The 23,770-nt window shown below is 40.4% G+C and overlaps 1 protein-coding gene and 1 long non-coding RNA gene across 2 annotated transcripts; one reads left to right on the forward strand and one right to left on the reverse strand.

The window, feature by feature from the left end:
- Window positions 1-1,466: 1,466 nt before the first annotated feature.
- Window positions 1,467-2,708, reverse strand: LOC138043037 (uncharacterized). Its single transcript, XR_011131186.1, has 2 exons — window positions 2,570-2,708; window positions 1,467-2,223 (listed from the first exon to the last, which is right to left on the reverse strand). It is a non-coding gene; the product is annotated as an uncharacterized lncRNA (long non-coding RNA).
- Window positions 2,709-4,388: 1,680 nt separating this feature from the next.
- On the forward strand, window positions 4,389-23,103 carry LOC138042351 (uncharacterized). The gene is made up of 14 exons (XM_068888246.1): window positions 4,389-4,590; window positions 5,349-5,395; window positions 6,611-6,650; window positions 7,709-7,754; window positions 9,427-9,528; window positions 9,840-9,872; window positions 10,534-10,698; window positions 11,473-11,525; window positions 12,477-12,712; window positions 14,430-14,599; window positions 15,885-16,086; window positions 17,099-18,117; window positions 19,397-20,152; window positions 21,788-23,103. Exons 1-14 carry the CDS (start codon window positions 4,529-4,531, stop codon window positions 21,809-21,811), a joined length of 2,955 nt encoding a protein of 984 aa, XP_068744347.1. The 5' UTR covers window positions 4,389-4,528; the 3' UTR covers window positions 21,812-23,103.
- The last annotated feature ends 667 nt before the right edge of the window (window positions 23,104-23,770 follow it).

The following is a 23,770-nucleotide window of genomic DNA, read 5'->3' on the forward strand; positions in this document are numbered from 1 at the left end:
AACGAAATATTGAAATAACATTGCAAAAAGTCCATTTTAGTATTTGGAATTAAGAAACTTTTATAAAAATTTTACATCTTTTGATTGCCTTTGACATTTTGACTTTCTACTTCGTTATCTGCTCATTTTTCACTAAAAAAAACGTCGAAGTAACTTGTGTAATGATTGTATTTTACTGCGTAGGTGATAAACATTCAATGAACGTGAGACAATCATCTGTGCGGCTAAGGTGTTCGTTAAACCTCTCGAACTTGTGTTGTTTCCCCCTAAAGGCCGGGACACACTAGGCGATAAGTCGCTGTGACACGTCGCGGGGACAAGTCGCCGCAACAAACCGCCTTGTGTGACACGGTTAATTTCATGAAACTCATTGTCGCTGCGGCAGAATTTTGTCTCTGCGATCAGTCGCACGAATTCAAACCAGTTTGAATTCGTGCGACTTATCGCAGCGACAAAATTAGCGTTGTTGCATCGTGTGTACACTTCCTGCAATAAGTCGCTGCGACAAAATATAAATGAACCAATGAGAGAGCTTCATATGGTCAGCCATATTGAATTAGAAAACTAGTTCACATTCCCCCTCATACGAGATCACTGCGTGTGGTACGAACAGGCGTCGTGTTGCAGTGACTTGTTTTTCAAGTAGTACACATGGAGCAATTTGTCACAGAGACATGTCGCTGCGACTTGTCGCCAGGTGTGTCCCGGCCTTAAGAAGTGTGTAGCTAATTTGCATGATAATAGCAAATCCAACATGGCGGCCATCGTGAATAAGGTCTAATTTCGAAAAAGGGGACAACCTCCACGGGTCGACCGAAATTTTCGAAACGAATTTTTCGAAACATTCCCTTCCTTTTGATTTTGTACCGGAATTTCCGGAAGTTTTGGTCGAATGGTAGGTGTGCTCCTTATTTTCTTGATAAGTAGGAGCAATTTAGTTTTCGAGGCTGATTTTTTCGTTTGTCAAATACAGAGGGTCAGGAAAGTGGCATCTAATACTGTTTAAAGTACTGGTATATAGGAATTAATTGCCTAAAAAAACTCAGATGGTTGAGGGTTACATAGTGCAAATACACGTAGCATCACATGATCTCAGGTTAACACTGAGTTCATTCCCGGTATGATTTCTAGCTTCTTCTTCTTCTTCTTCTTAAAGAAATGAAAGTACGTGAATCCAATTGGTTGATACTTAATGCATTTCATTGAAGTGTCCTATAAAAATAATCTTTAGAAAAATAAAAAGAGTCTTTAAGCGTTCGCTGCTTTAACTCTAAAAGCTCGAGAATTTAGAACTGATTAGGTTCAGCCTGCCACTGACAGCCTGGATTACAATCCCCCTTAGGTGATTCCTTAGTAATAGAAGCTGTCTTAAGATTTTCTTTAAACTTTTTTCGATTGTTCTTTACATTATGGTGAATCGAAATGAGCAATTAAAAAAATTGGTCACCAAGCTCATTTGCCAGATATAACTTGCTCAAGTCATTCATTTAATCATTTCGATTTCATCTATCAAAGACTGGGTAGCTTGTGGCAACCTAGTGTCGAAAACTCAGTAATATGTGAGGAAAGTGTTGTTCGTTCAGTTCTATTGCTCAAAGACTCACTGATAGCGAGTAAAAGTTTTATACGGAAAAAGTTTAAAATGCTTTTCCTGTCTAAGGATTGCTGCAGCTCATACGCTAAATGAGTGATTTTGAGTTTGGGTTAGGTTAGGATAGCAGGGGCCCAGTTGTTTTCATAACTGAGCTTATGCTACTATGTATCCGTCGACAAATCAATAACAATTTCATTTCAAGAAAGAAAATGAGTCACTTTTCGTTAACCCATTTAAAAGTTCAATCCGCAAAGGTGCAATCGGCATTCAATGAAGTGTCAAATAACTGTTTTGTATTGAATACGGAAGGTTATCATTGTCTTACGTGTAGGTTAACGGTAGCGCCGGTAACGGTGAAGGTAGCGGTAGCGCTTGCGGTAAAGATCTCCGCAGAAGTGACCAAGTTGTTTGCATTTTTCACACAAGTGCCGCGGATGTGAAATGGACTTATCTCCAGCGTCCAGACCTTCGGGTTTTTCCAGAGGACGCTGTGTATGTGGGTACACCAAGGTTTCACACTTCTTGCATTTCTGTCCAGTTTCCGCCCAACTGTTGGCGCTCATCCACGAACGATTACACTGTGGGCATCTATATTCACCAAAACAACGCCTGTCTCTTTGATTTGGTGACTGAAATGCAATCATTGGAAACACTTGTGACTATGATCATCAACTCAGTAAAGGAACACCATTTTGCACATGTTTTAGTGGTATTTAGTTTGGTTGAAAAACGAACGGTAATCACATTCACGGTTTTTGAAGTTTTGCTAGTAAGGTCTAATATGGCGTTTTCCTCACGATCGCTTGCGTACAACAACAAATTGTGATTGGATTAAACTTAAATCAAGAAAGAGACGAGAAAAATGTCAAGAAACGAAAATAATATTCTCCTCGGGACAGAAAATGCCAACATGATTTAAGAATGTGCAAACAAAGGAAAAATCAAACAATGCACCGAAATTGAATTATTTCATACCTTTGAGCTCGACATATTTCTGTTCCAAGTTTATATGCTGCTCCTTAATTCAAGGCGAATAAAAAAATCAAAAGGAAGCGATTTGAGGACTTCTCAACGAAATACAACTTCTTTTATCCACTGGCATTGGCAGATAAATTTCGTGGAAGATCATGTGAGGACGAACATTTTTCTGAGAAAACATTAAAATTCAACAAAACATGACGCACTGCGCCCCCACAGGGGCGAAACGCTGAATATAGGATCACGCTATAGATCTTAACTTTTTCATAATGGCGGCCAAATAAAATATTCTTCTTTTAATGCTAATAAGCCTTCCTAGCCTCGCTACGACGAGCAAATTTTGAAAGAATATTTGTTTCAAAACGAGGGCAGTAAGTCTAATTAACATAAATACAAAAAAATGTAAAGGAGGTCGCCATTTATTAAAGTGGTCTATGCAATGCTCTTCCTGCTAGGTGAACATATTTCTGATCCAGATTTATATGCTGCTTTTCAACTCTAGGCCTAGAAATATAACTAACACATGCATACTGTACTACGAAATGCAAGCATTCGCGGGCGCCAGAAGCAAAGATTCCTGGAATATTAAAATAGTCAAGCCACTATTTTCTAAGAAAAACATCAGAATTCAGTGATTCGTGACCGGCAGCCTACTTCCCCCCTCCCCCCCCCCCCCACCCAAGTACTTTCTCAGAAGTTCTGCACTGAAATTTTCACTCACCGTATTAGACCAATTTCGATATATTAACATTCAATTTAAAACAATGAACAAATATAACCAGCGAATAAAACAAAAGAACCGAATCCTGGTAAAGGAACTTATCACCGATTTGAATATTATAAAAAGCTAAAAAGGGAAAGGCTGATATCGCGAAAGAGCAGTTCGAAAGAGCTTTTGACCTCATATTTGTCAACATTTTTCGGTGGTCAAAATCTCTTTCGAACTGCTCTTTCGCGATTTAAAAAGACACGGACCCACTCTGACGGTTGAAAGGCTGATATAACGTTGAAGGAATACATTGGAAAAAGGGCACTGCCTATTGGATTTTTCCAATATTCCTTCACCGTTATATTAGCCATGATCTTTTTAGCTGTCTAAAACAATGACCATGATTTCGAAGCTCTGGGGAATAAAAATAAGGATTTGTTTGGGCTATTGAGTAGACCGTTCGAAAAGTCCTTCGTCTCATAAAAGCCCGGTTCCCACTTGTGCGATAAGCACAAGGATAAGTTTTGCGACGTTTACACAATGAAACAAGCCGAGGAAAATTTGGCATACGCATACGCAGTAACGTCGGAGAAGATCCAGTAAGGTTCAAGATGGCGTGCGGCTCGTTATCATTGCGCAGTATGCTTAACTCACGCCGGTTCCCACTTGTGAAATAAGTACAAGAACAAAAATTTCCTTTTCTTGTGAATGTGCTTATGCTTGTGTTTATGCTTATTTTACGCCCGTTTCCACATGATTTTTCTTATGCTTGTGCCTGTGCTTATTGCCGCAAGTGGGAACCAGGCTTTCCTTTCCTTGTGCTTATGCTTTCTTATGCTTATGGTTGTGCTTGTGCTTGTGCTTATGCTTATCGCACAAGTGGGAACCAGGCTTCAGTTGGTTTCTCGCTAAAACACTTTTTCCTGGGATTTTCTTGAGGTCGACTTGTGGCATGCAAACGTCACAAAACGGCACGCACCGTGAAAAAGATCACTGGTGCAGGAATTCGGCCGGTTGAATGGAGTTTGGGAATAGACAACAACCAGAACGCCTTTTCATCCGGGACAGCGTTCTTTTGAAAAATTTAAACCATTTGATTGGCTAAGAATAAACGAACGGGAAATTTAACATTTCTCACAGCGTTCCGACATCGAGGTGTTATTCTTTTTTTGTATATTCTTTATTTGGTTTCGTGTTAGATCTCCTCTTTATTGGTCTCAACGAAGCCATGTGAGATTCATAAAATCATGCCAACTGCTGGCGAGGCAAGGTTGAAGGAAAAATCCGTCAAGAAAACTTCGAAAGATGGGTGAGGCAGAGGACTCTTTAATGCATACATTCAAGCCGGCCGCGACATTGAACGACTTTAACATGTTACACTCCTTGGATAAGTTTTGATCAGCCTCCAGTTCTGCAAATAAGGAATGGTGTTCCAAACCCCTGAGCCTTGGTTTGAACGAAGACGAGCACTAACCTTTCGATCTATCGATCAAAATGATGGATTTGACATTGGTAGTCTATAGGTGGTTGTTGTAGTTTGTTCATTGCTTCGGAACAAACAATAAGCTTGACTGTAAATCGTCAAAACTTATACGCACAGTGTAATCGGTCATTCCAAACCGAGTCGATTAATTAATCGATGATACTATTTAAGCTGAGAGTCCAGGCCTAGCTTAATTTGATTTACGAACCTTTTTGACTGATTGTCTTCAAAACCAAAACACTGTAATGATCGACGGTAATCCTCAAAAGTGAGCGGTGAAAAAAACTCTGAAACTGATCACAGAGATACATACATACATACGTAATTGACCGCTCCCCATAGGGGCTTTTCAGGGCCAATGAAACACAACGAAACAACAGAACAGAATAACAACAGCTAAACCAGTTGGCTATATACAAGTGCAGCTGGGAAGTTGAACCAGGGACTACCAGGGAACAAATTCAACCAGTGGTTAGTTCGGGTCTTGAACCCGGGATCTCCGGATCTCAAGGCAAGCGCCCTAACCACTGGGCCACACTGCCTCAAGATTGTATTGCATCGTGTCGGTTTTTGTTTATTTGCAGAATTTCTGTAAAAGCCAAGACAAGTTCAAGCAAGAGTCATCTAGATGGTAAGATGTAGTGTCTGGATATTGTAACTGCATTTATGTCATGGACTTTTTGTTTACTGCAAAAGCAGACGTGATTATTCTAGATTATGGGATCCCCATTCATGCTGAGCTCAGGTTTGGAAATTACACTCTTGTGTTCATGACAGGTGTACTGTAGACAATAGCTGTGCTTCTGGTATTTTAATGTGGCAAAGCAAAATTCCAACATTCCAACATTTATTCTTGTAGAATCATGACATTATTTTAATACACTGTTCTTCAAACCATGAAATACTACAAGCAATTGCAAAAAGAGCTGAGACACTCACTGTAACATAAACGGTACAATGCGTGTCATCCAAGTCAACGCATCCCCAACCCCCTCCCTGCAATCAAAGTTGTTCCGCCCTGCATTTGCCTTTCAAATTAAAGGATATCAACATTGAAAAAGGGGGGAGGGAAGAGAGGGGTGTTAAGACTTTTCTTATGAAGTGGAAGGTGAGTTTTAGGAAGAAATGAATTTTCGATGGAGTGTCTCAACCTTTTTGCAACTGATGTAGCTCCAGAACATTAGTTATTAGATAGAAAGGCAGTTAGGTTTCACCCTGACAATTTCTTGACCATTTTTCTTCCAAATTTTGCCGTGTTCGCTGTGATTTTTTCTTTTCTGCATATAGTTTTTTGTTGTCATGTTTATACCTTCAGCAGCATTTTGAAGATGCAGCTCTGCCATTTTCAAGAAACTTTTTCATGCCAAAGGACTGGACAAGAAGGGCTGGTCTTTCTTATACCGGGTCCGAAATTATGAACGTCCACGAAACAAAAGATCAAAGCGAACATAACAATACCTAATTAACAAGGCCCAATCGGAATAAAAATGGTTGTTTAATGTCCTCTGCCATTTTACAGTCACGTATGTGAAGTCTACCCACAAGAAGGGCACCAAATTAAACTTAATCTCTTATAGTTTGTTTGTTCATCTTAGTTTATTATTGCTGCTTCGTAGAAGAGAGCCCATTTCTTTTAAGCATAAAATCAAAGAACAATGACTGATTATGACAAATTATGTCATTAATTTTCTAAAATTCAAGTGTATTTGCACAATGTGTTATACACTGCTTGCTTCAAAGATATGTGCTCTTCTATGGCCCTTTAGATTTGGTTTGTCCTGGATCCTTGCATCATATTTCCCTGGTCTTTTCCCTCATTTTTAATTTTGTGTGTGTTTTATTTTAGCAAAGAGGAGAGTAGCAAGTTGTTCCATATCCAGCAAGAGGTACTGTATGTCACAGGAGATTACTGTATGTACCAAAGTTTGAGCCATGTCATCCTGCTATTTAAGGGTCATTTAAGCTACAGTTGCTACTGCAGAGAGAAAAACTGGCTTCAGTACATGTACATGTACTTAGAATCTGACTTAAACACTAAAACTCATCTTTATTAAAAATATTTTCCTACTTTCCATATGCATTTGTAACTTCTTTAATTATATGAACCCAGGACCAAAAGAAGTTAACTGGGGATAATTTACAGTAGTACTACAGGTCAGGAAAATCTCGGGTTCAACTGCCCAGGACAAATGAATTCTGCCCTTGGCAAGGTGGAGAAAATACAGCTTCTGACCTAATGGATAAGTGAAATTTACCTCAATAAATTAGTCAGTGGATGTACATTCTCTACTTTCTCGAATCCCATAATACCCCATCTTCATGTCCCAAGAGAAATCAAAAACAATGATTATGCAAAATTTTGGGTGGTAAGCAAGCTATGTTATGGGACTTGAAAAAGTAGAGAATCTCCATGTATACAAACATCCATCATTCCCATTCATTTACATGTACATTGTAGATGTACGCATGTAGTTATGTTGCAAGTTACTGTACATGCATTATGTGTGCATTGTTGGCACATTTATAATCTGCTGTGAACAGATTCAATATTTTATTTGTTTAGACTTTGCTTCATCCTATTTTCTCAACAGTAGTTTACATGACTGCAGTATTACTTTTCAGTATTAGTTGTATTTATACTTAAGTGTCTGTCGTGTTCAGATGCTTGTAAATAACTCAGGCACATGAAAAGTCAGACAGTACAAGTGTATGTTATTGTAACACTGCACAATGTATAAGTGTATATTGGCCATAAACAGCAAACTTGACCTTGACATTTTGGTCATGTCAGACATCTACAACTGTACATGTAAGCGCTATAATACAAATAACATGACACACTAAATGGAGTGCACCAAGTTATTTGTGTCCCAGATTTTGTAATATTGTTAATGTCCTCTAGCAGGGATGAATACATGTAATTTTTGTTCATTTTTGCTTTCAGTTCTATTCCCATACCAGTTAAGAAAGGAAAAGAAAATGAAGACCCGGTGAGTCAGCCTCAGTTAACATAATTTTTGAGTTATAATTTTATTTTGGATGTATTGAGCAAATGGGTTTTATCATAACATTTTTCCTATTATTCCAAATAATTATTAATGTATCCTTGGATTTTATTTTTTTTTTTTACTCAATTTGAATGTGATTTCATTCAATTAGTAATTAACCTTATTAACCCTGTGATTTTTTTCAAGCTAGTAGTGTACATAATTAACTTCCATGCCTTGTTTTTTCTTTGGGACTGACCTGTTATGTAGCTGCCCAAGCAATCCACACTTGCAAGTCTTTAAGATAATGTAATGAATGTATGTTTTCCCAATTTCAAAACATGCTGTTCATCTCTCGTTAAAAGGGACCTTTGGATCAGAGGACGAAGACAGCTACGCAGGGGTTTCAATAGAAGCCAGTTACCGGCGGTATACCGCCGCCTGCTTTGCCTCACACCGCCGGCTAGTTTGCCTTGATTTTCACTACAAATGCTATCATAAACTTGTCAAACTGCCGCCTTCAATGGGCTATCATGGACGGCTATTTCAGAAGTTATTGAAACCCCTGGCTACGGGTCTGAGTTTTCCGTTCTGCGCCCAGTTGTTCAAAGCTGATTAACGCTAATCCCAGGTTAAAAATTAACAAAGGAATTTATTTCTCTACTCCCAAATGCTGTTCAACGCTGATAGTCAGCAAAACTTTACATTAGAATAAGTCAATCTTGAAAAACAGAAATAAGCAAAAGAAACTTTCACCAAAGAGTTGAGAACATGAAACAAAAGTTCACGCTAATCCTGGATTAAGTTAATCAGCTTTCGAACAACCCAGCCCTGAGCACATGCACGTCGAAAAATGTCGGCCTTCAAACCTTATGCACAGTTCGGAGTACGGAAAACTCATACTCGTAGTCGTCGTCATCCTCCAATCTAAAGGTGTCTAACATCTAGCCTTAAAAGATCGTGAAATTTAAATTATATGTTCATTCTAGTAAATGGTTGATTGCAAAAAAAGTATATGGGGAAACCTCCATCCATAACCCTTAGTGATAGCCCTGGCACACATTTACAACACAAAAATTGGTGTCTGCTGTTCTTGGCAGACAGTGTGTCCAGATAGTTATGTCCAAAAACTAGAATGACATGCTCGGCTAGTCATTCCGTCACACCGGTTTGCGCAGAGCACGCATCATATTTTTGACAAGGCGAAGGTCAAAATCGAACCTTCAGTACGGAAATCAAGATGGCGTCTAGAAGTGCAATAGAGACTTGGCCTGGGTTTGAAACTGTCTCCAAGCAATGGCTTGTGCATACTCAATAAAGACTTCACTCGATTCCTATAGAGTCCTCTCTCATCGAGTGAAGAAAAGCTTGGCTGGCAAGGTGCAGATCCCCCCACTAAACAATAACGCTAGCCCTCACACTTACCTTACTTTGCATTGCTAGAAATAAGTAAAGTAACATAAATAAATAATAAATAAGTAACAAAAGCTTAGACTTCAAGATGTCATTGGATGTCCAAATTCAGCATGCATCTTACTACATGCATTAATTTTATGGACATATACATGTAAGTTCTGATATTCTGTGGGGTTATGAACTTTGCATGGTTTGTACCAAAATAGATTAGTTGTTTTGGATGTACATTTGCAATGCAATACATGTAATGTTTCTGCAGAACATTGTACGTACGGGAAAAGATGCCAAGAAAACAACCAAAGTCAAGAAAGCTCCTGACTTTTCAAAACTTCATAGAAAATGGGAAGATCAACTAGCCAAGGTTAGTGCTGGCTAGACTTTTTGTTCAGACATTTTGCTCATTGCTCGTATTGTTCCTTGCCCTGGTGGGGCTCAGAAAAGTACCATGCAACTGGCAAAATATCTTTGCGTATTATATGTTAAACCATCGAATAAGATGTATGCAATTTTTCTTGGTCTTAAGGTTTTATTACTGTCCTTAACTTCACTTTGATATACCTCCTAGACAATCAACATTCCTGAAGTGTTCCATTGGGTTCATCAGTACCGTTTTAGGTTTTTGTATTGCAATTTTACAGCTCTCTTTCCATAATGGTTCTTCTTCTCTTTCAGGGAAAGGCAGTATCAAAGAAGAAAAACACCACTGTAAGTTGCGATATAATAGAAACATTTTTTGTTCTCCACTAAAAGTCATTCCTTTCCAGTAAATTGTCATGAACAGTTACCGATTTGAATTGAGATTTAAGGGAGCAGTAGTTGCCCACACTGCAATGTACTCATCTCTTGGCCTTCAATAGACTGCTAGCAGTCCCTTTGTGGATTGTCGAGAAGCGGCACGCAAAATTGCTGAGCAAGAAAGCTGAAAATTGGAGTGAATGGGCAGAGGGGGGCTGAGGTCTCTTCTCGTTTGTGTCTGCTTGCTCCAGTCTCACAGTGCTGTGAACTTTCAGATTTTTTCGCTCCTCGGCGTATTTTAACCCTTAACATGATCGATAAAAGATCAGTGAAATGCAATCAGCTCTAATGCTGTAGTACTATGATTAATAGCAAAAAGGTCAGTCTACAATGTAGTATTCTTGAAAATAGCAGCCTCTCTTTGTCCCAGCTCATGCTCCCATTTGGACTCCCTTGCAACTACAACCATCTCTCTCCAGTATAGTACCACTTTCTTTGTACATTTTGTGTCACACATCATTCTATAATGAATCACCATCAAAGGAGGCTGGTGACTAGTTTGGCTTGCCAGTTCCCGTTCCATTTGGTTCAGGCCTAAAATGATTGATCACTACATTAACTGTTATTATAGGTTGAAGCCTTTGAGCTTACAAAGAACAGGCATCCATCACCGACGCTTAAAAAACCATATGCCTACAACAGTGAAGACGAAGAGGATGCTGTGACTAACTGGGACGAAAATTTTGAGATCGACAGCACTGCATTAGAATCGATTTTGAACGAGACAGGAATCAAGGTGGTGTAAAATTTAATTATTGTACCTTTCATCGCCATTCACACCGTTGCATTTTTCACAGATGCCAATCACTGTACAGCACTGGTCAAAGGGTCGTATGAGGTACATGTAGCTAGCTGAACATGTATTTTTGGCTTTCTATCCACTCTTGCGAACTGTTTTAAACAATCCATCAGCTGTCACCGGCAATCATGAAAGTAGAAAAACACAGCAGCTGCTGAAAGTTGACCTTTTGCATCAGCATGCATACGAAAGATGCACAAGTGTACAGTAACTTTTGTTTATTGTTTGTTTGTTTGTTTTTAATTTGTTTAAGCAGGTTGAAGTTTGGCAGCTATTCAGTTGATGTGGACCTGCTATACCCACCCACCTATGCACACACAGAGGACAGCCACAACACCGGGAATTTCACCCCCTACTCCTCTCGATTAGTGTGTGGGCTCTTTAACGTCCCACAGTGAGGTTATGAACATGGAAGTCATTTCTGAGACAGGGCTTACGATTCACAGTCCTTATCCGAGAGGACTTGAAAGTCTAACCATTTGCGGGTGAAATTACAAATGCAGCACTTTCTCCTCAGTTATTTTTATCACCCTGAGTGTTGGTCCTGCCGGAGTCGAACTCACGACTTCCCGCATGGCAGCCCGGTGCACGACCAACCATTGAGCCGCCGGTGCGGATATACCAGTGCGGATACAACAATCTGCTATTTTTGCTAGTGGGCATTGTTTCATTTTTGTACTTTGTTGTTACACGAATACACCGTTCTTTTAGGATGAACACCTAGGAATTGCTGGCAGAGCAACTATTGCTGTAGTAAGTTCAAGGTAAGTTTCAAGCTCTACATCATCCAGGCCCCGGTTGCGCGAAGCATGATTAGCGCTAATCAGCGTTGAATACCATGGAAACCTATAGGTTTTGATACCTCTAAACCAACGGTTACAGCTAACCAGGCTTCGAGCAACTAGCCCTAGGTATGAAACTGAAGAGGCATTGTCGTGGCTTTCTATCATTGTGAACACCTAAGACTAATGCATCGTTGCTAAGAAACTTTTTATTTTGCCATCTGTAGCAAAGGAAATGGTATGGAGTATGGAAATGGACTGAAACATTACGCACAATTTGACCACTTTTTCAAAAATTCAATAATAATAATAATAATAATATTAAATAATTATTTTAACGAATGAGAGAAATTATCCTCGCACTTAGGTGGACAATCTTACAGACAGCTGAAAAATTTAAGTGACTCCAACGGAATTCAAACCCATGAGCTCTGCAAGGCCGGTGCAATGCTCTACGAACTGAGCTCTGAAGCCACTCAGTTGGGAGCAGGTCAATTTGTTATCGCTGTGCTACCACTGGCGTTGATTTTATGCAAAATCAAAGCTGGGTACAAGACAAGCATAGAGAAGGTCTTCGATCACTTGTTTTTCATAAATGATCTGAAAATCTATGCAGCAAGCCAGGATCAGCTGGACTTTCTGGTACACGATGTAATAGTATTCTCCAAGGTTATCGAGCTGTTGTTTGGACTGGATAAGTGGGCTGCGTTAAAGGTGAAGGGAACGACAGCATAACAGTGGGATAGAACAGGATAGACAGGATGAAGGCCCGGCAAAAATGCCAAAAACCTCTTTGTAGCTTTTCTTTGTTTGTTTGGGACTCGAAACCTGAACCTCTACAAGGCCGCGCACTTTGGCCAATTGATTATTCAACATGAACGAGCCAAACTTAAACGATATATTTAGTTTTCGTCTTTTTTTTCTGCCCAACAGTGAGTCCGACGTGCGTAGTCAGTCAGCGGAAGAGGGAATATTAAAGCGCACTTCAATATACTACACTGGACCAAGAGCTGTGTCCGCTACCAGAGAAGTATCACATCCCATCAGGACAGCTGTGACTCCAGGTACACAAACCTTTGTGTCTCCACTTAAACCACACAACGCTGAGACAATCAAGATTCAGGCTGCTGGCTCAAGTGTTAAAAAACAAGTCGCCTGGGCAGACCGAGGTAATCACTGTAATCCCATTTAAGATTTGTGTCTTGTAGTAAGAGTTGCAAGCAGCAATGACAGGAAACGATGAAAGGATGATAAGTGACAAAAGAAACGTGCTACTTTGCAATAAGAAAATTTGATTTAAGGTTGGTGTACGGCTAGTATTTATCTTTGAGGGCGGTGTGACCAAGTGTCGAGGGCACTAGAATGGTTTCTGATCGGACCATAAATTTGATTTGTTTAATAGACAAAAGCAGCCAACTGGTAGCTTTTTTTTCACTTCCTTTTGTAGTGTTCATTTGAGTTGTTTCCTTAAGTGAAATACGAATATCAGGTGAAAGAAATTCGTTTTTTCATGATAAAATCTTCCAGGCTGTGGCCTTACTACTCGTTGTTGCCATCTAAGAGAGCAAGCCTCTATGAGGTCGCCGTTGCAAGACAATAGGGAGCTTACGAAACGAGGACGACGACGGCTACGAGGACTTCATTTAAAAATACGAGTTCGCGTTATTCATATCACTACAAAACTATTTCATGTCGTTTCGCGTTAAAAATGTGTAGTAATTGTCGACGAATTAAACTGGTATGAGTGGGTTGGAAGCGTAGAGAGAGAACTGAAAATTCATCATGTGCTAACGTCCTCTACAGAACCTTGAATTTTGTCATTTCACGTCGTCATTTAGGAGATGACGGCAAAGAAATGTACCAAAATGTAAAACGCACGTGCAGAGCATGCAGAGCCATTGTTTTTGCTCACTAAACCTATTGTTTTGTAGCGTCGTCGTTGCCGTCGGCGTCGTCGTTAGCACGAGACGATGAATTTTCAGTTCTCTCTCTACGCTTCCAACCCACCCATACCAGTTTAATTCCTCACCAGTTACTACACAATTTAACGCGAAACGACATGAAATAGTTTCGCAGTGATATAAATAACGCGAACTCGTATTTTTAAATGAAGTCTTCGTAGCCGTTGTCGTCCTCGTTTCTTAAGCTCCCTATTTTCTTGACGGCTGTTCACATGGGCAACAAAGGAAAAAGGAAAGGAAAGGAAAGGAACTTTATTTCAGTGTTCTAGTGTTCTAGCGCTGAAGCACTAATGACACTGTAAACTGACATCAAATGTTGGTTTTTGAGGAGAGTGGGAAACCGGAATACCCGGGGAAAAACCTCTCGGAGCAGAGTAGAGAACCAACAAACTCAACCCACATATGACACCGAATCTGGGAATTGAGCCCAGGGCCCGGTTGTTCAAAAGCCTATTAACGCTAATCCCAGATTAAAATTTAACCAAGGAGTTTATTTCTCTACTTCAAAAAATTTGTTCAGCGCTGAAATTTGGCAAAATTATACATTAAAAGAAGTTAATCTTGAAAAACAAAAATAAGCAAAAGAAATTTTTACTCAAAAGTTGAAAAACTGAAACCAAAGCTCACGCTAATCCTGGGTTAAGTTAATCGGCTTTCGAACAACCAAGCCCAGGCCACATTGGTGGGAAGCGAGTGCTCTCACCACGACGCCAGACCTGCAAACTACGTGAATTGTTGAATGTCCATGTCTAGCGGGGCTCCAAATCTTCCAGGGCAAGTAGATTTTTATTGTTGTACAATAAATTAGTTTATAACCAGTGTTTCAAAAGAACAAGCAGAGCTTTAACTTCTGCATTTTAACTCGGAATTTCTTTCCCCAAATCGATTGTGTTCGGACAGTATTTATTGGAATTTTTGTTTTTAGTTCCTGAAAGCGATGTTGTGGATTTCCAGCCCGATTTTAATGCGTTGCAGAGCATTTTAAGCAACACTGGCATAACTAATTGCCAAGCCCGGAGTCTAAATACTGGTAGGGTGACACTCGCCGGCGGAAGACTTACACCTTACCGTAGAACTCGTCAAGCATTCAGGGAGGTATGCTCAAGCTGTTCTTGTAGGCGCAGATACCTTTAATTTAGCCCATCCCGACAATACTCTGCTCGCTTAAAAAGACCAAAGGGTTCAGCGACTTAAACCTCTTTTCACATTGAGTCTTAGTTCGAGCTCTTCCCAGCCAGTTTTCGACCGGTTTTAACTAGCGATGTTTGCGAAATTCGTGTTTTTCCACGCAAATACAATCAAACTGGTGATATACAGTGTACGCGAGTTGGCAGGCTATATGTCGATACCAATCTCGTCGGGCTTTTGAACCTGCACGAATAAAATAGTCCGCAACACCTACACACACGCTCACACCTACCACCACTTAAATTGCAAGAAATTTGATCGAAGCAAGACTAGGAGATCCTCATTTGTATTGTAAATGTCAAGATAAGAATGGAGGCTAAACGTACAAAACGTGTTTTTGTGCATCAGGTTGGGTAACTTTTTTCCAAGCCTAAACGAACGCCGGAATAAATGTTTTGAGCCACATATCTGTACTGGTCCGCAAATGATCCCGGGACCGCAAATGATCCCAGAACCGCAAACGATCCCCAAACTGTACCGCAAATGATACCAGGACCGCGAATGATCCCGAAAAAAAGTAAGGAATGCCATGGATGGTGGAATGGTCTGACCAGAGAATTAATGTGAAGAGCGCTTATTTTTATTAAAATCGCTTTAGATCATGGCTCACAACAGGTTTCTGCCTCATTACAGTTTTCCAGAAAGACTGAAGTACTCAGACAACTCTGGCAAACACACGCAGGGTTCGAGAAACGGGCCCCTGGTATCAATCAGTTAAGAATTGCGTCCAAGTTAGTTTTTGATAATTGTATCCGATAATTAAATGTGGCAAATTTATAACAGCGTGGTAAGAAACAAAATTCAGTCTTTCTGGAAAGCTGTAATGAGGCAGAAACCTGTTGTGAGCCTTGCTCTAAAGCGATTTTAATAAAATTACGCGCTCTTCGCATTAATTCTCTAGCCAGGCCATTCCACCCTCCATGCCATTCCTTACTTTTTTTCGGAATCATTTGCGTTCCAATATGTGGATCATTTGCGGTCCTGGTATCATTTGCGGTACAGGTTGGGGATTGTTTGCGGTTCTGGGAACATTTGCGGACCCGTACATATCTCTTAGCCGAAGATGGCAACCTTTCTTGTTTCACTTGTCATTTCAACGTAATTTAGGGAAAACGTTTATGCCATTAATTATCTAATTACAAATGAGTAACTTTAAGAAATCACCTTAACGCCTTCTTTCTGTTGTTAAAAGGAACCAACCAAAAGAACTTCTATTTACTACACGGGCCCCAAGCGCACACGACCCAGTCCCAGGGGCCCGGGAATACGGCAGGCGTCCTTGTTGGCGTCAAACCAAATAACCGATGGTGCAGTAACGGCGAGGACTCACAAAAGTCATGTTGGTTACAACCCATTTGCAACGTTGGTTGGTCGACAAGGCATCCAGGAGCAAGGCAAGATAATAGTTTCAGTGGAAGGGAAGGGAACCACCACCTCTCACCTCTCCTAGGCAATCTGCTTTGCAAAGAAAATTTTCTTCGAAATGAAGAATGCAAAGCAGTTTGTGACGTAAAATCGGGAATAGACCTATACCTCTCACATCACGGTCACGGTCGTGGGTCCAAATTACTTTTAGTTTTGATAACTTTACGCGTCTTGCCCGGCAGGCAGCAACAGAGATATTGAGGTAGGAATGATGACATATCTTTGCTTTGGATGAGGAGATTTATATTATGAACGAAAAATATTTGAGTTTAGGTGCACTTTAAGTATTGATAGGCTGAAGGTTCTGTACTCATTGTGCAAAATTTGGCTGTTTGCGTACACATCAGCAAGCAAGTTAGTAAATCAAGATAAGTTAGAGATCTTTTGGTTTTAAATGACTGTGACCTCCACATGACGTCAGCAAAAACCGCGGAAAATGTGATTTTAACCTAACGAAACTTTTTCTAGTAATTATTGCGGTACACCCGGCAGTCTCACCGATATTAGACGCCTCCCATTACATATCTGTCATGTGTAATTGTGTTTCTTTTCTCTTTTTTGCATTATCATTTACGGAGGATAAAGGCAAATCATTTGTTTGGCATTTTGTAGCCGAGCTTAAGAAATTCAAGGAACAACTTGTGTCAGTCTTTATACGGGTTTGAAGTCACGTGATTCTGAATTAAATGCCTGCAATTTTCGCAGCGAAGAACCCAAAGGAGATCAGTTTTGTTCCAATTTGATGGTTGATCTGAGTGTTTTAAACAAATGATTTTTACCAGGAAGTAGCGTTTCTCTCAAATCGCATGATTATTTGCATTTGTGCCTTGGGTACTGAGCAGACGGAAATAATCTGGCCATTTAAATAAGAAGGCTTTAAGAAGGAATTAAACAGATTAGAAATGCACAGATCAGTGACAATGGGAGGCTCACTGCTTTTGACAGATTCGTTTGATCTTTGTTGGTTTTGTTTCCATTTAGATGAGAATGATCCAATCCCAGGCATAGCAACCAGGGAGCCTGCAAGAAGGGAAGTCGCACCAGGTTCCCAATCTGTTAATGGAAATTCGCTTCTAACACCTGGGCGGAAACTGGAGCGAAGTTCCCAGTCTTCCTCTGCCAAAGAACAGCCAAGTTGGGCAGACATTTTCACACCTCATCGGACCACGATCTTGCAGAAGCCTGTTGCAAACCCCAGTCGTTCGTTGTCTTCTTTTGGCTCGTTTCAGACCCCTCAGACCCCCCCTGCGATGCAGCACTCCATCGAGTCACAAATTTGCACTCCGCTGGGGATAATGGCAAACAGACCAGGGAACCCGGTTTTTGCGATTTCGTCCTCGAAGAGGCCAGTCACCGATTCGAATGAGCAACTAAAAGGAACGTCTCTATCTTCTGCAAAAAATCTTGAATCGAATTCCAGCAAGTCTTTAAATACCCAGTTTACAGCTATTAATGCTCCCCATACACTGCAATCCTCACCACAGTGGCAATCTCAGGCTTGCCCCCAAGCCCTCACACCAGACTTATTGTCAAACCATTCTCGCACACAGGCTAGTAACCAGTTGTCTATTCCCTTGTCTAAAGCAGAGAGAAAGGAACATTTTGTTCCTGTTAACTCCTGTCAACGTCCACCATGGTCGGAGACCCTAGGCCCGTCGCGAGTGTCAGGAGTTCCACAGTCAAATATAATACAGAGCTCGTCCGATCTAATGCCAACAACTCTTTTCTTCAATGGCCTTGAAGTAGCTACTCCCTTAGCAATGCATGGGTCCCGGGTTACCTGTTCTACGCAACAAACTCCAGTTTGTGATTCCATCGTCAACCCAGTCTCTGAAAATGCAATGCAAGATCGTTCCTCCAGTGTTCAGTTATCCACAGTTCAAGTGACTAGTTTTCAGCCCTCCACTGAAACAAAGGTCACCCATTCATCTTCGGAGGCCAACCAGCAACATAAAGCGCTTGCTTTTCCCACGGAACAGCGTAAATCCACACCTGAAAAGGTACTTTACATTAACTCCCAGTTCTCTCATCATCTTACGTTTATTAATATTCTTTGCGAGGGACTTTTGAGCATGTTGGCAAGTTTGGAAGGTCTCTATTAGGCCTTGTCATAAGCTACGCTAAATTTACACTTTCAGGAAACTCCAATCGGGTTTTCCTGCGTTTTGTGTTATATTGCAATCGGAAGCTTTGACCACTACAAGGGCGACATTTAAGATGGTTCTAGAGACAATATATGGATGAAAGAGTTCTTTGGATTTAGCGTTGATGAAGTGGCAGTACGTGCACGCTTATGTTGAAGCTCGCTCCCGTCATCACGCTACCAAACACGTCCAAAAGACAAAAGGGTTCATTAGCAAAACGATGGGCGTTTTCCATTTATCAAGAAATTCCGGAAATTCCGGTAGGGATGTAAATGGAACACACGTTTTTGGTTCGTTCCACTGGAAAATTTCCGGAATAAACGGAACTTCTGAAAAGGTAGTCCTGTTTTCCCGTTGGAAACTTTCCGATTGAAATGTGCGTACCATGTACAACTTTTGAAAATTCTTACCACTTCCAGGCTATTCACGGCCACATTTTTAAATTTTGGCGCGTAAAATCGCAATTACTGGGCGGCGAACGGACCCGAATTAAATGAAACATGTTTTTCACCCGATGGAAATTTCCACCGAAAGATCCGGAAATTTTTTGTAAATGGAAAACGCCCGATGGCTCTGCACGTGCGCCACGATTTTTGGTACATTTCTCCGACTTTCTCTGCAAAACATGACATAAAGAAGTAAGTTAAAAGTCGTCAGAATCATGCTTTGTCTGTGAATCCTAACCCTTCGTTACTAATTCATGGCCTGGATCATTTGACTGACTTTTAAAACTCACTCATATCTAAATGTCAGTAACATAGCATGAGCATGTATTTCTAGATGACTTTTTCGATAGCATTGCCGTCATGTTTTCGCTGATTCAAACTGACAGTTTACCATAATGCCTTTCGGCATTGTCGCGTACGCTTTTATGCTTCTTTCGGACAACCTTTCTCGAAACAGCTACATGAGTTGGCCATAACCAGTCTGCTATCCGACAAGCGCAAATAGAATCATTGTTTTATAAATGTCATTAACCCCATTTCAATTTTACAAAGTAATTAGCTTTCATATAAGGTGGTACTGAGCTGATGACCGAAGAAATCCAAATTATAGGTTCAAACTTTAATTGGATTAAATATCATTATTTTGTAAGCACAAATTATCAAGTATTGTTGTACATATTCGCTTACAGGAAGGGAAAGACATCGCGCTTTTAGAGCGCCAAGCGTTGGAGGACCTGGGTCTTCTACACATTGCTGAAGGGACACACGAAAGGAGCTTGCATTCAAATTTGGACAATGCGAAAGACAAAGGAATAACAGTGCATTTGGGTTCTTTAAAGACGTGTGAGAACAATGAGTCAACCTCTTTCGCACAGCCGCAAAGACTGGATTCGAGACCGTTGCCTTCCCATGATTCCACCAAGCTAGCATCGGCTGCTCCTGAACAGCAGAGTTGCTCTTATAATATCATCTCGAGTTGTCACGAGCAGCAATCCAGCTTTTCCCCAGTGGTGCAAATCGCTTGCCCTACTCCAATCAGAAAGTCTAGACCTGCAGCTTGCGTGAACAGTTCATTGAACAACGGCGATTTATCACAGGGTAGAGTGAGGACTGTATTGAGCGCAAGAAACGTGTCCTCGAGCGCATTGTCTCTGCGAGCCGCTTGTTCCTCTTATAACTCAGTTAGTCAGACTCTAAGGAAACCAACATTTGTTCCCCATGGAAGCACGCCTTTGCGTTGGGAGCCGATTAGTGACGGTGATTCATTAAATGCATTTCGACCGGCTTCCGCGGTCTCGTCGGCTTTGGCAAAAGAGGCACTGTTAGACTTGGAAGTTTCTTCCTACATGTTAACTAGCCGCGATGGTGTGGTTAATAGACCTGTTGATTGTAGACAGAGGCTCTTAAATCCGATTGCCCGCTTGTTTGTCGAGGGAGATTCAATGGTGAGTGGATATTGGGCAACTACTGAAAAGCTGGATTTCATATATTTATAAGGGAAAGTGTTTAGTAGTAACCCAATTACATTGAAAAACAGTCGGTTTCTTTCTTAGCTCATGTATTTCTATATTTCTTGATTTCTTGATTTATTTAATTTTTATTTATTTATTCATTTATTTATTTATTTATTCAGTCAATTTGGTTATTTTGCTTATTTATTCACTTATTTTTTTTCTCACACGAGCAAAATCTGGTATTGTCGGGAGCATCCTACTGCAAAATATGGCTCAAACCAGTTTCCTGAAAAAGATTCGATCATTTTTGTGACGTAACAAGTTACCGTGGCAACAGGAAAGCCCTGCAAAAACACCCCATAGTTTGGCTTTAGCTGCTCATATCTCAAAAACGAACTCGGTGCCCCATTTTATATTTCTGAAATCAGCATGCCAGAATGAAACTTTCTGCGAAGTTTAAAAAAATTCTTTGGAGCGGATTCAGAGCCACCTTAACTTATTGAAAATTTAACGTAGCTCTGAATCTGCTCTACAGAATGTTTTTAAACTTTGCAGAGAGGTTCATCTTGGCCTTCTGATCACTTTTTTGCAATAACAAATTGGGCTCACGGAGTTCGTTTTTCAGATATGAGCAACTAAAGCCAAAATCACAGTTTGAGGGATGTTCATGCAAGTTTTCCTAGAATGGCAGCAAGACTGGATATCAAAGACTTTTTCTAAGAGATCTAAGAGATTGACCCTGATCTAATAAAGTATGCTTCAAATACGTCCAGTCAAACTATCGCACGCAAAAGTTTGCTTATGTTAACGGCTGCCAAACTCAAACTTCAAAGAACACGTTTTCCCGTCGTGTGTCCACGCTTAGATGAAAACGACGGTAATTGATGTTGCACATGGTACCATAGCATTGCATTTACTAAAGTACGTGATTAAGTGTTGAAACTGGTTGAGCCACCTTAAAGGGGCTAAGTCACGCAATCTTAGGCAATTTCAGCACTGTTCGAATGGTCATAGAATTAACTAAAATATCAAAATAACTGTTCAAAACTATAGAAGAACTCTAACAAAACACAGGGAAGCCAAGAAGGGACATGGATGGACAAACCTGGAGAGGATTGAAATGCATTGAATTTGGGTAAATTTGAAAAACGTCGGCCCACCTTTTTTCAAATTTATATCAGTCTATATCAAAATGTCATTTACACAGCTGGAAAATCATTCTCAGTTGTTATGTGGCCGTGATTTTGCAAATGAAAGACTCTTTCTCTGCCAATTTGACGTTTAGAGCTCATAATTAACAAAATTAAACAAAAGTACCTAAAATAGCGTGACCTAGCTCCTTTAACCGAACAATAAAAGGATAGTAGGCAGAATGCAATCCAATTCCTGCTGACCTGAACTGTTTAAATAGGCCTGAAGTACATGGAATAGAATGAAGAATCAGAATCAATTTCTGGATTCTTATTAAGTGTAATAGATTCCAAAAAATAGATTTGACCAGACTGGGTTGTTTACTTAACAATGTGGACTGGAAGGTGGGAATGACGGGTGTTTAAGAGAGAGGCGGTGTTGTTTACGTGGAAATTTAAGATAACTTCATGAAGCGGTTGTTTTCTTTCTTTACAGCACTTTGTGCCGATAAGAAGTTGATCAAGCAGGACTGCCTACGGGGAAAGAAATGTTGCGAATGTTGACAAAATTGTAGCTGCACCTCCTAACACTAGCCAGTCACAGAGGGTGGTGTGGCCGTTTCAACCGGTCCCTGGCTGCACTATTACTGTAAAAAAAAAAAACTGGTGACTTGAGTTTAGTTTTCGGTGTTCTTGTGTTGCTGAAAAAGCGCAATAAATATCTTTTATTAACCACTTTCGTAAGTTATAACCCGCATTTTTTTTCCAGTTACGTTTCGTGGCTGCACAACGCCTTTAGCCCTTGTTTGTTTTTCAAGGGATCTCGTACGGAATTACCTTTGTAAACAATTTTTTTGGCGTGTTTCATCGCATTACATTGGTTTGGTACAAACAGTTTGTTGTTGCACTCGGCCAATGAATTGAACTGAGAAAGGTAAGGAGTCAGCCGTAGCTAACAGTGCGGCCCCAGAAAACGAGGTCAGCAAGAGTATCTCCAGATATTTGAATCTAGCCACAAAATCACACTTTGAAATTTAGCGGGCTGTAACTTAAGTAAGTAGGAACCATGTAAAATAGCATTCCTTCCGGTCTGAAAGACTGTACTTTGTTTTCTTTGCGCTGAATGTAAAAAGAATTAGTTGGAGTGGGGTAACCCGCCTGTCCATGTAAAGTCCTATTTTTTCAGCTTCGCGTTTACATGATAGGCGAGGTAACCTGCCGAGGCGTGTTGCCCAATCTGCGAGATTGAGTAACCCGCCCACCCTGGGTCGGCTCGTGTCACGATATACTGCCTTTGGCGGAGGAGTTGCAGCATTAAAAGTGATAATAAGAACCCACGGCATTGAAACGTTAAAGGACGAGAAGCTAGTGAGAGTAAAAGAGCATTAACTGCCAAAATGCGTCCTTCACCCGCCATTTTGCCTGTTTGCGACCACGCAGTAGCCTCGAGAAAGGTCACTCGGGACCCCAGGGTGGTAAGATTGTACGTAAACGCGAGCTATTTTTCGACCCCACCTCCATCTAAACAGGCCATAAATGGGTGCAACTGGTGTTACAGATAACAAATAACAAAACGTGTAAATATAGAGCGACTTTCATATGACCTTGAAAAGTAAACTTAAAAACAAAACGTAAAGAAAATGCGAATCATTTAATTGGCTTATCGAACAAAAACAAACGAGCGCGAATTTTCATTGGTTTAGCGAACGCGGATGCAAACAACGTCATCTCTCCATGGAACTTTCTGCAAAAAAACCAACATTTCCTTTGGACGTCATTTGAAATGCAGTAATGTGATTCGGCAATCGAACTGTTTACTGACTATGTTAGGAGTTTCCTTGGCGGGAATAAGGAGAAGCATTGTTTCAATGTTGCCAACCATTGGTCCGTGAAACAAATTGCGAACACTGTTTTTCAAGGTAATACGAAAAGCGCTCTATTATGATTGTAATGTATTACCGGAGGATTAATTTCATGAACCTTTAGAGCGGTTTTGAAATGAGTGTCGTAAAACCAAAACCATAGTAATTACTTTAACCAATCAAAAAGGACGGAAACAATCCAGTAAGCCAATCAAAACTCGAAGTAATTACACGTAGCCGACACAAAAGGCGGGAAAATATGCACGCGCGAGCCACAATTGGTTTTGGTTTCACTTCTGATTGGTTGAAAAAGTGGCGCGAAAACTTTGAACCAATCACTGAGTGAAGTAGATGTAAAACCAAAGCAATTAGCTAATTACTTTCGACACTCAATTGAAAACCGCTCTAATGCGTAAATCTGATTGGTTTTGCTGTCACTGAGTATATTGTACTATTTTATCAGCATAAACTAGTTTGACTTCTGTGTATCGTTTGTTAGTAGAAATCCATTGACATCCTATCTCAAGTTCCTATTTTTAATTAGCTCGCTGTGTAGTGAATGATAACTAATGAGAGGCGAAAAAGCCAATGTTTTGTTCTTAAAACATTTAAATCAA

The sequence above is a fragment of the Montipora capricornis genome, chromosome 1, assembly GCF_036669925.1.
Source record: "Montipora capricornis isolate CH-2021 chromosome 1, ASM3666992v2, whole genome shotgun sequence".
Taxonomy (NCBI): domain Eukaryota; kingdom Metazoa; phylum Cnidaria; class Anthozoa; order Scleractinia; family Acroporidae; genus Montipora; species Montipora capricornis.

What these genes read in the sequence shown, in the direction of transcription:
- LOC138042351 (XM_068888246.1), top strand. Translation starts at nt 4,529, where the DNA reads ATGCCAACTGCTGGCGAGGCAAGGTTGAAGGAAAAATCCGTCAAGAAA. An exon ending in ATTGCTGTAGTAAGTTCAAG is followed by an intron (nt 11,526 to 12,476) that starts GTAAGTTTCAAG and finishes TCTGCCCAACAG; the next exon opens with TGAGTCCGACGTGCGTAGTC. An exon ending in AGTCGCCTGGGCAGACCGAG is followed by an intron (nt 12,713 to 14,429) that starts GTAATCACTGTA and finishes TTTTGTTTTTAG; the next exon opens with TTCCTGAAAGCGATGTTGTG.